At 37.1% G+C, this 12,587-nt stretch overlaps 1 protein-coding gene across 2 annotated transcripts in view; it reads left to right on the top strand.

The window, feature by feature from the left end:
• COPG2 (COPI coat complex subunit gamma 2) overlaps window positions 1–12,587 on the top strand; it is a 151,458-nt gene that overhangs the window by 64,218 nt on the left and 74,653 nt on the right. For both annotated transcript variants that reach the window (XM_023207842.1, XM_023207843.1), the window contains 3 exons: window positions 789–881; window positions 2,214–2,300; window positions 3,338–3,495. In XM_023207842.1, the coding sequence (XP_023063610.1) occupies window positions 789–881; window positions 2,214–2,300; window positions 3,338–3,495 (338 nt within the window). The remainder of the gene's footprint in view (window positions 1–788; window positions 882–2,213; window positions 2,301–3,337; window positions 3,496–12,587) is intronic.

The raw sequence follows: 12,587 nt of genomic DNA, 5'->3' as shown, positions 1-12,587 counted from the left end.
AAGGTTGAGCAGGACCAAATTATATATTTGGTAAATCTGGATCCTAGAAGGAGTAATAGAAATGCTGTAATATTTTTTGGTGCACTGTTGTTTTGTTGTGATTGTTTTTATTTATTTTTAGCATTAAATTGGTAGCAGCATGAGCCTTGACCATGCTAGTGCTAGCAATAAAACTCTTTTTTTCATCTGAATATTGTTCTCAGTCTTTTTACTCATCTTTATCTGCCACCATCTTCCCAGTGCTTTTTCCCAGTTAAAGTTGAAAAGAGCTGTATTTCCAAAGGCTTTTATATTGAGGGCTCATTATAGTAATATACTACACATTTGGTTCTTTATGTATCTCAGATAATCAGGGATTACATTTGATTTCTAGGACTTTCTGGGATCTGTATGTAATATGTACCCTTCACATAGAGGAATCTTCATAACTTCAAAAGCAGGCTCCATCTCCATATAGGAATTTCTTTATAACTTTCCTAATGGGTTCAGCCTCTACTTCTGTATTTCTTCCAAACTGTGATTCTCCATTTTGAGACAGTTTATTTCATTGTTGAACAGTTATTCTTCTTTATATGTAATCTAAAATGTTCTTTCTTAAAGCTTCAACTTCGTTGTTTGGGTTCTGCGCTTTGGGATATTATTACTATATTATTATCCTTTTAGTGCATTCTAAATATTTGCACAGAAAAAAACACAAGATTGGTTTTTGAAAATTATTTTGAAGCATAAGAGTGATTTTGCGTAAAAATGTTTTTCCTTAACAATTTTTTCTTTTTGAATGTTATTAGGGAACAATGTTGCAAGCCATTGAAAGATACATGAAGCAGGCCATTGTGGATAAAGTTTCCAGTGTATCCAGTTCAGCACTGGTGTCTTCCTTGGTAAGTGAACAAGCAGCTTCCTAGTTCTTATGCATGGTACAGTTTGGAGTTGCAAAAACAAAGTATCACTAGGATTCTCTCACAAATGAAACAGTTAAAAATATGTATATACCTCTATTACTTTATCTAAGTGTGTTTTATCTAGAGCAGGGGTCCCCACCCCAGGGCTTCAGACCAGTACTGGTCTGTGGCCTGTTAGGAACTGGGCTGCACAGCAGGCAGTGAGTGGTAGGCAAGCGAGCATGATGGCCTGAGCTCCGCCTCCTGCCAGATGAGCAGCAGCCTTAGATTCTCATAGGAGCTCGAACCCTATTGTGAGCTGCCCATGCAGGGATCTAGGTTGCTGGCCTCATATGAGAATCTAACTAATGCCTGATGATCTGAGGTGGAACAGTTTCATCCAAAAACTATCCCCCTGCCCACTATCCATGGGAAAATTGTCTTCTGTAAAACCAATCCCTGGTGCCAAAAAGATTGGAATTTGCTGATCTATAGGATCATTGAGCAATTAAAAACATACAATTTTCATATGTTTGAAAGGTTTTGGAAATCTTAAAGTTGTGTTGTACACATAATAAAAGAGGGGTAAGTGTGGGGTATGGGACAGGGAAGAAACCTAGGGCCCTTTTCTTTCATTTAAAATCTTCTTTGTGACCTGCCTTTATGACTTCTACTACTTTTCTGTTTGTCCTCTGCTTTTTCTGGTGCCCTTTGTCTACGTGTATCCTTCAATCCAAAGTTTCCTGTCCCACTTCTGAATTTCCTCCCAGGAAGTGGTCTTTTTTTTAGTAATATATTTTTCTTTCTGTTTTTCAGCAGAACACAATTTGTACATTAAAACCTATCACATTGCATTTGATTAACATCACTTACATAGTGTGAATGTATAAGACATCTAAATACAAGAGTTCCTGATTCTGGAATATAATTGGCTGAGTTTTATAGCAGAGAATAATACACAAGCAGAGAAGTTGTGTACTGTCTGTCTTCCAGGGGAGTTTCCCGGAAATAAAGCTTATAATGATGACGTTATTTAAGCACCTTTCTGTTGACTGTCCATCCCCATCCTGTTCTTCCTTTTTCATTACTTCCTTTTACGCACCTCTCCAGCTCACAAACATATACTCACCTTTGTAACAGGTGTGGGAGAAAATACTTCTCGTTTATCAGTTGCCCCAGGAGTAGAGACACAAAATAGACTTATAAGAGCTACATAGTTTTCTTCCTCTTGGGAAATGTCTGTTAGTGATTTTCCAAGAAAACTAACTCATGTTTCTAAGCTTCTAGTGACATGCATTATTTATTCTCTTTTTTTTTTTTTTCTGTATTTAGCACATGATGAAGATAAGCTATGATGTGGTTAAGCGCTGGATCAATGAAGCCCAAGAAGCTGCATCAAGTGATAATATTATGGTCCAGGTACTGTCATTGAATCACATTAGCTTATATCTCAGGATCAGCATTCTTTAAACCTGTATTGTAGGAGCAGTGTATTGATTCCCTAGATAAACATTAACGAAAGGCAAATTAAGCAGCTACTAATATATATTCTGAAGTAGGAGTCTCACTAATTATGATTAATGCCATTTGAATACTGCCCTTCAAGTGTTTCGTAGAAGCTCAATGACCCTGTGTAGGGATATTTGGGAAAGATTATGGATTGAGATGCTCATTTCAGTCCTTTATTTGAAAAATAATTTGTGTAAAAAGATATTCAATTCCAAATTCTGAGGCCTTGATTATAGACGTTAAAAAAATCATAAGGAGCAGCTTTTACTTCATGAAACTTTGAAACCATTTTGTCAAACAGAGCTTCTTTTCATATTTATCAGGTTATTCTTTATTAAGAGGAACAAGATTAAATTCTTAACTGGAAATTGTATGTAAACTACCCCATTTTGTTTGAGAGGGTGTTTAGGCCCTCTTGATGTTTATAACTACTATGGTAGCACATTTAGTTATTAGGAGACAAGAGTAGCCATTTTTCCCTTGGGAAACACTCTCGTTCTAGTGACTCTGATCATGTGTTTTTATACAAAGTGTCAAGATAATGACATTCTTGCAGCGTGCTTTAGATTAATCCTTTAATTACTAAGGTGGCCACACATGATGTAAAGCCACTCGTAGAGAGAGATAGCACCAGTAAAGCCCTGGGCCTGAGCACGTGTGTACTGAGGATGTGTGAGCCAGTGTTGAGCCTGCTAGAGCCATCTTCAGATTGTATGTCACCTCCTTTATACCTGCCAGTCTGAATTGACAACTTCTGGGGGGTAAATTAGAAACTCTTAATTTTTTAGTCTTGCCTGTGTTTAGTTCAGTGTGAAAAAGATATTTATGTACGTGTGACCTGGGTATTTGAAAGAAATCTTTAATCTAGTTCCATGTGATTCGATTTTTGTGTAAACATTTTGATGTCTTTCTAATCCATGTGCTGCCTTCTTTTTCTTTTTCTTTAGTACCATGCATTGGGAGTCCTGTATCACCTTAGAAAGAATGATCGACTTGCTGTTTCCAAAATGTTGAATAAGTTTACTAAATCTGGTCTCAAGTCACAGTTTGCTTACTGCATGCTGATCCGAATTGCCAGTCGTTTACTGAAAGAAACTGAGGATGGGTAAGTGTCTTTACCTAAACCTGGGTTATTTTCCATTTGCAATGTTAATATACCTTAGAGTTTATTTCCTTTATGAATTTTTTTTGGGCAGTGCTGACTTTACAGATGAGTTTGACGTTTTTCAATTTTTTAAAAAAATTATGTAATTTCAAGTCACACTTTTTGTTTTTACCTTAATGTATACTCTTGTGTATGTACTTAATTATTAATAGCACATTAACAAATGATATTGAAAAAAAAATATATGCATTGATCACAAGATATATAGATAATTAAATATGAACGTTGGAAGGGACATTAAGAATTATCCTATCTATTCCTTTTATTTTTATAAAAGAGAATGTTGAAGTACTGCATTTAGTGATTTGCCTAAGATCATTCCACAAGTCTGAGGCACATATGTTACCAAAAAAACTTTGAAGGCTAGGGAAGGGCAGGAAAGAGAGATCTTTTGAGGTATAGTAAGCTGGGGATGGATCTAGAGAGCAACGAAGACCCCTTCCCCAGCCTGAAAGGCTTATGGCTGAACTCCAAAGATTTCTTATGTGGCCTGGGAAACTGAGTTGTAACACAGAGAAAGATCACTAGAATCTGCCACTACTACTAATGTCCCACTGAAAAGGGAAGCCTGATTTGTTCCTCAGGTCATTTGTCAATAGCAGATAACTGAATTTAATTAAAGCTGCAGCAAAGTCCTGACCCAGATCAACTATTAGCTGCTAAAAATGAAAAAGGACCTGCACTTTTCTAATAATAAGTATTATTTACATCACTCTCTACTGCACCTTTATAAGTAGTATCTAGCAAACAATCAAAAAACACAAAGAGGCAGGAACATGTAACCCATAAACAAGAGGAAAAAAAGCAGTCGGTAGAAGCTGATTTACAGATGACCCAAATACAGAAATTAGGAGGCAGTGACTTTAGAAATTACTAGGCAGTGACTTTTAAACAACTTTTGTAAAGTGAACACCAAAGGAGTTTTGTAAAATGAACTTTTGTAACTTTTGTAAGTTGTATCTTTTCGATAAAGAGTGGAAAAGATGGACAAAATGTGTAAATGGGTAAGGAATTTAATAGATAAATAGAAACTAGAAAAAAAAATCTTGAATCAAAAACTACAATATCAAAAATAAAAATTTATTTGAAGTACTTAATAGCAGATTGGACACAGTGGAAAAAAGATTAGAGAACTTAAAGACAAATCAATAGAAACTGTCCAAACTGAAGCATAGGGAGAAAAATAAGAAAAGAAAATAAAAGAACAGAACATCTGAAGCCTAGGGAATATATCAAAAAGTCTAATATTTGTGTAATAAGTCTCAGAAGGAAAGGAAACAGAATGGAGCAGAATAAATCTTTGAAGAGATAATGGATGTATTAGTTCATTTTCATGCTGCTAATAAAGACATACCTGAGACTGGGCAATTTACAGAAGGAAGAAGTGTAATGGACTTACAATTCCACGTGGCTGGGGAAGCCTAACAATCATGGGGGAAGGCAAGGAGGAACAAGTCACATCTTACATGGATGGCAGCAGGCAAAGAGAGAGAGCGCTTGTGCAGGGAAACTCCCATTTTTAAAACCATCAGATCTTATGAGACTTACTATCATGAGAACAGCACGGGAAAGACTTGCCCCCATGATTCAGTTACCTCCCACTGGGTCTCTCCCATAACACGTGGAAATTCAAGATGAGATTTGGGTGGGGACACAGCCAACCCTTATCAATGGATGAGAATTTTCCAAAATGAATGAAAGGGGCTGGGTGCAGTGGCTCACAGCTGTAATCCTAGCACTTTGGGAGGCTGAGGCAGGTGGATCGCTTGAGCTCAGGGGTTCGAGACAAGCCTGGGCAACATGGTGAAACCCCATCTCTACCAGAAGAAAATACAAAAATTAGCCAGGCATGGTGACACAGGCCTGTGGTCCCAGCTACTCAGGAGGCTGAGGTGGGAGGATCAGTTGAGCCTGGGAGGCTGGGAGGCGGAGGTTACAGTGACCTGAGATGACACCACTGCATTCCAGCCTGGATGACAGAGTGAGACCCCCATCTCCAAAAATAACAACAAACCCAAAATGAATCCAGGATGGCCAGTGACACTCAAGTAGGATAAATAAAAGCCACACCTAATCATAACGTGGTCATATATATAACAAGTAAAAAGTTGAAAACCAAAAGAGAAAGAATGAAAGAAAAGCTTGAAAGTCGCTTTTTTAAAAAAGGCACATTAGATTCATTAGATTCAGGGAAACAAAACTAAAAATGATTGACTTTTCAGAAAAATGGATACCAGAGGATAATGGACATCTTAAAATTGTTGAAACAAATAACTGTCAATCTAAAGTTCTATACTCTAAAAGTATTCTTCCAAATGAAGGTGAAATTAAAACATTTTCAACCAGGAGAAAACAAAAACCTGAAAAGATTTGTGTCCGCATATCTGCATCATGAAAGATGCTAAAAGAAATTTTTCCAGCTAAAAATAAATGATAGTAGATGGATGCCTGTATCTTCAGGAGGAATGAAGAACAAGAAAAAGGGTAAATATGTAGGTAAATTAAAAGGTAAATATGTAGGTAAATTATAAATATATACAGTTTTTACTAAAACCAGCAGCAAATTGTGGGCTTGTATATATGTAGAAGTGAAATATATGAAAATAGTAGTATAAGGGGCATGAAGGAGAAAAATGGACATTTGTAAAGTTTTTGTATCATTCATGTAGTAGTATATTATTTGATGATACACTATGATAAGGATGAATATTGTAATCTCTTGAGGATGAATATTGTAACTAACAAAAAATCTTTGTAAAACATATGGATCTTAAATGTCAACAGGGAAGGTAAAATGGAATATTTAAAAATATTCAGTTGAGCTTCCTCCTTCCAATAATGGTGTAGCTTGGCCAGCTTAATCCTCCTGCAAATAATGATTGTCACTAGTACAAAGATATTCGTTCCCCAAACTTCTGGACAGAGTGGTCAAAACAGTTTGAGGTTGGAAGAGTAACTGAAAACTTAGAGTAGAAATCCTGGAAAGGAGGGAGCCATAAAAGGAATGAATCTCAAAATGAATTTTAAACTCTGCAAAAATCACTGGCTGACCACTGAACTACATATATACAGGAGAATACTCTAGGAGACCTGCCAGAAGCAGTAGTTGTAAGATGAAAGAACTGAATGAGGAATCCAGCTGCAACTCACTATGGAGGAAATAAAGTTTGGAGTTTGATCCTAGCCAAGCTTCTTGCTAAAGAAATTCCATAAGTTCTAGAGTCTTTACAGTATATCATTACAATGTTTAATAGATGGTAAAAGTTATCAGTACAAAGAATTTAGAAAATGTAACTAGTGGCCAAGAGAAAAAGCAGTCAATAGAAACTGACCCTGATGTGATCTAGACATTGGAATTAGCAGACAAAAAGTTTGAAGCATCTATTATAAATTTGTCCATGAGTGACTTACTTACTTACTTACTTTATTTATTTATTTATTTATTTATTTATTTATTTATTTATTTATTTATTTCAGACAGAGTCTCTCACTCTGTCACGAAGCATGGAGTGCAGTGGCGTGATCCTGGCTCACCACAACCTCTGCCTTCCACATTGAAACGATCCTCTCATCTCAGCCTCCCAAGTAGCTAGGACTACAGGGATGCACCACCACACCTGGCTAATTTTTGTACTTTTTGTAGAGATGACGTTTTGCTATGTTGCCCAGGCTGGTCTCAAACTCCTGAGCTCGAGCAATCCATCTGCCTCAGCCTCCCAAAGTGCTAGTATTATAGGTGTGCACCACCACACCCAGCCTTGTCCATGCCTTTAATGGAAAATAGTTATCATGATTGAACAGGGGAAATGGAAACTACAAAAAGTGCCAAGTAGAAATTCTGGAGCTTAAAAGTACTCTGTCAGGATTCAACCAGAGAAATAGAACCTGGAGGATATAAATATGTAGAGATTTATTTCTTATGTAATTTGGGGACTAGCTAAGCAAATCTAAAATTCATAGGACAGGCTGTCAGAAAGGGAAGATTGCAGGGAGTCTGGAACTCAGGGGCCCAGGCTGAAGTTGCTCTCCATAGGTGAAATTTATCATTTCACATTTTACTGTAAACAGCAAGATAAAACTGGGTCATATCTTCATTTTTGGAATTTTCTTGAAGTAAATATCCAACTTCATCGTTTACAAGTTCTGCTTCACAAATAACTACAGGGCACAATTTCACTAAGCTGTCTGCCAATACATAATAACAAGGATCTACCTTACTCACATTTACATTAACATGTTTTTCACTTCCTTCTGAGCCCTCACTACAGCATCTTTTAAGTACAGATTTCTGTAGGCAGTTTATAAGCCCTGACCAGCAGTGTCCTTAAAAACCAGATTTCTTTCTTTTCTTTTCTTTTCTTTCTCTCCTTTCTTTTTCTTTCTTTCTTTCTTTTCCTTCCTTCCTTCCTTTCTTTTTCTTTCTTTCTTCTTTCTTTGTTTCTTCCTTTCCTTTTTCCTTTCCTTTCCTTTCCTTTTTCCTTCCCTTCCCTTTTCCCTTCCCTTCCCTTTTCCTTTCCCCTTTCCCTTCCCTTTCCTTCCCTTTTCCCTTCCATTCCCTTCACTTTTCCCTTCCGTTCCCTTTCCTTTTCCCTTCCCTTCCCTTCCCTTCCTTTTTCCCTTTTCCCTTCCCTTCCCTTCCTTTTTCCCTTCCCTTTTCCCTTCCCTTCTCTTCCCTTTCTTAGATATAGTCTTGCTCTGCTGCCCAGATTGGAGTACAGTGGCACAGTCTCGGCTCACTACAACCTCCGCTTCCTGGGTTCAAGCCATTCGTATGCCTCAGCCTCCTGAATAGCTGGGACTATACACATCCCAGCACTTTGGGAGGTTGAGGTGGGTGGATCACTTAAGATCAGATTTCTTATAAGTCTCTTCAAAACTAGGCTTCATCCATCATGCTCCTCAAAATTCTTCCCAGCTTCTACCCAGTGCCTGTGATTTGAGGTATTTGTTGCAGTAACACTTCACTTACAGGTGCCAAAATCTGTTAGTTTGTTTTATTGCTGCCATAACTAATTACCATTAAATATAATGGCTTACAACAAGATCCATTTATTATCTCATAGATCTATAGATGAGAAGTCTGATACTGGCCTCATGGGGCTAAAGTGAAGATGTTGGTGGAGTGCTGCTGCTTACTGGAGGCTTTGGGGAAGAATCCACTTCCAATCTCATTTAAGTCATTGGCCAAATTCATTTCCTTGAGACTGTAGATTGTAGGTCTCTGTTTCCTTGTTGGCTTTCAGCTGGAGGTTAGTCTGTGCCTCTGGAGGTTGCCTGTATTCCTTCTCATGCTTTCAGTGAGCAACTGAAGGCCTCTCTTGAGTCCCTTGCTTATTGATTCATACGTGTCAGAGCCAGCAATGGTGTGTTGAGCTGCACTTTGATTCTCTCTGACTTGCCCTTCTGCCACATTTCTTCTGCCTCCTCTTTCAGCACATCTGTTTTAAAGTGCTCATGTGATTAGATCGCACCTACCTGGGTCATTTAGGTGACAATCTTAATTATGTCAGCACAGTTCCTTTGCCATGTTGTAATGTAACATATTCATCAGTTCTAGGAATGAAGACATAAACATCTTTGGGGAGCCATTCTGCCCCAGCAAGTACGATAACTGAATCGGATGATTTGCTGAATGGACTTAACAGCAGATTAGAGATGGCTGATAAGAGAGTCAAAGAGAGTGAATTTGAAGTTAGAGCAATAGAAAGCAGCTAATTTGAAGAACAGAAAGAAAACATATTAAAGAAAATAAAGAGCCTCAAAGAACTATGGGATAAGATCAAGTGGCCTAACACATATGTAATTGGAATCCAGAAGGAAAGGTGATAGAATGGAGCAAAAAAGATATATGGAGAAATAATGTCAAAATATTTCTCAGTATGGGTTTATTCTAGTAGTATAAGGTTGATCTAACAGTAAAACATAGCATAATATACCTCATTTTAAAAATACAAGAGAAGAGTCTTAATGTCTTAATGGGTGCAGAAAAAAGCAGTTGATACAATTTAATGGCAATTCATGATTGAAATCTCTGCAAACCAGCACTGAAAGGGAACATGGTTATTCTGACAACAGTACAAAAAAATTCCACTAAACTTTGTACTTATTGGTGGACTATTAAAAGCTTTCCCCTTGAGAGTGTGATGAGAGAGACAAAAATCCCTGCTGTTTTTGTTTTTTGAACAGTATTTTGCTAGAAGGCCTACTTTGTACAGTAAGTGAAGAAAATAAAATATCTAAAAATTTGAAAGGAGGACATAACACTATATTTGGAGACAATATGGCTGTATATTATAGGAAATGCAAAATAATCTGTACATTATCTATTAAAGTTCCTATGTAGATTTACCAGTGTTGCTGGATAAAGGGTCAATATCCAAAGTCGTTTTATTTCTTATTCCAGCAACCCATCAAAAAGATAAAATTTTGAAAAGATGGTAAAATTTATAATTATATTGAAATCAAATCCTTGGGAATGTATCTACTAAAATTTGTGTATATCTCTACACAGAAAAGTATACAATATTATTTAAAGTATGACCTAAGTAAATGAGGTATATACCATTTATGGAATATTCAATATTGTAAAGATACATCTTCTTAAATTGACCTATGGATTCCACAAAACCCTAATTACAATCCTAACTGACTTCGAATAAATAACCAAACAGAAATGCATACATTTGTGTGTTAAAAGACATACAGTTGATCCTTGAACAACATGGGTTTGAACTGTGTAGGTCCACTTACACATGGATTTTCTTCTGCCTCTGCCACCCTTGAGACATCAAGACCTCCTCTTCCACCCCAGCCTACTCAATGTAAGATGATGAGGATGAAGACCTTTATGATGATCCACTTTCACTTAATGAGTAGCTAATATATCTTCCCTTATGATTTTCTTAATATTTTCTTTTCTCTAGCTTACTTTATTGTGAGAATACAATATATATTACATATAACATAAAACGTGTTAATGACCTATTTTTGTTAACGAGATGATCAATATTAGGTTATTAGTAGTGATGTTTTGGGGGAGTCAAAAGTTACTTGTGAATTTGCAACTACATGGGGGTTGGCACTGTTAATCCCATGTTGTTCGAGGATCAACTGTACAAGATGCCTATAGTACTATTATTCATAATTGCCACACACACAAAAATTTTTTTTGTGAGACTGAGTTTTGCTCCTGTTGCCCAGGCCAGAGTGTAATGGTACCATCTTGGCTCACTGCAACCTCTGCTTCCCAGGTTCAAGTGATTCTCCAGCCTCAGCCTCCCTAGTAGCTGGGATTGCAGGCACACGCCACCACGCCCTGCTAATTTTTTGTATTTTAAGTAGAGACAGGGTGTCACCATGTTGGCCAGGCTGGTTTTGAACTTTTGACCTCAGATGATCCACCTGCTTCGGCCTCCCAAAGTGCTGCCATTACAGGTGTGAGCCAGCATGCCCAAATTGCCGCAAAATGGAAGCAGTCCAAATGTCTGTCAGTGCTAGAATCAAAAAATAAACTGTGGTATATTCATATAGTCAAATAGTATACAATAATGGAAATGAACAATTACTGTTAAATGCAATCACATAAATAAATCTCACCAAGAAGTCATACACAAATGAATACATTTTATATAGTTCCATTTATGTTAATTTTAGACTTAACTAACATAGGCACAACTAACATATGGTATTGAAAGTTAGTATAGTGATTATCTCTGAGGTAGGAGCACATTAATTTTGTAGTAATTTACTTAACAACTTTCATACTGTCATATCTAACACCAGATTAAAGGGATAGTAAATATTTATTTTCTCATATAATTTTTGCAGGTAAGGGGTTTGAGAGTGTCTTAGTTGGATGGTTCTTATTTGGGGTATAAAAGTTGGTAATTCTGAATTGATGTTTAAAAATTTTTTTTTTTAATTAGTAACAAGCTCTAAAATTCCAGAGGATGACAACATGATAAATAATGGTGTAGAAGGTGGTATTAGTTTATGACCATACCTCACTAACCAACCCTGATCTCATCTGATCTTGGAAGCTAAGCAAGGTTGGGCCTGGTTAGTACTTGGATGCGAGACTATCTGGTAATACCGGATGCTGTGGGCTTTTTTTAAAAAAAGGGAAGTGGTTGGCTGGGTGCAGTGGCTCATGCCTGTAATCCCAGCACTTTGGGAGGCTGAGGCAGGAGGACCACTTGAGGTCAGGAGTTCGAGGCCAGCCTGGCCAACATGGTAAAACCCCTGTCTCTACTAAAAATACAAAACTTAGTTGGATGTGATGGTACATGCCTTTAGTCCCAGCTATTCCGGAGGCTGAGCAGGAGAACTGCTTGAACCCAGGAGGCAGAGGTTGCAGTCAACTGAGATTGTGCCACTGCACTCCAACCTGGGCAACAGAGTGAGACTATGTCTCAAAAAAAGTGAGAAAAGGAAGACGATATTAGATGGAAGTAAAAGTATGCAGTGTGTATGTGTTGTCATCTTGTTTAGGAGGAAAATATGGTAATAATATAAAACTTTATTGTAATATTATAAATATAGCTAATATAATATTTAGTTATATGAGCAATGTAAATTGAATGTAAAGCTTTCACAAATAGAGTGAGGAAAAGTTGATTGAAAATTGTTAAGGAAAAAATTGATTGAGGTAAAACCTTCTAATAGACAACAGAAAAGAAATCGGATAGAAGTAGGTGTTAATTGTATGTGTTATCTCTTGCTATGTGGTATATTGGACCCGAAATTCACAGCTTATAAGAAATACTTATTATTTCCCAGTTGCTGTGGTCAGGGATCTGAGAGAATCTGTCCAGTTTGGTTCAAGTTCCCACCTTCGTATGAGTTTATAATCAAGTTGTTGGCTAAGCCTGCAGTCACCTGGGCCTGGAAGATCCACTTAGAATTTTACTCATATAGTTGTTGACAAGCCTCAGTTTCTCCCTGGCTGTTGGCCAGATGCTTTAGTTTCTCACTTTGAGAGCCTTCCTTTCTTTCTTTCTTTCTTTCTTTCTTTCTTTCTTTCTTTCTTTCTT

The sequence above is a fragment of the Piliocolobus tephrosceles genome, chromosome 8 (assembly GCF_002776525.5).
Source record: "Piliocolobus tephrosceles isolate RC106 chromosome 8, ASM277652v3, whole genome shotgun sequence".
Taxonomy (NCBI): domain Eukaryota; kingdom Metazoa; phylum Chordata; class Mammalia; order Primates; family Cercopithecidae; genus Piliocolobus; species Piliocolobus tephrosceles.
The sequence above is the reverse complement of the archived record's forward strand: the minus strand, read 5'-3'. Positions and strand labels throughout refer to the sequence as shown.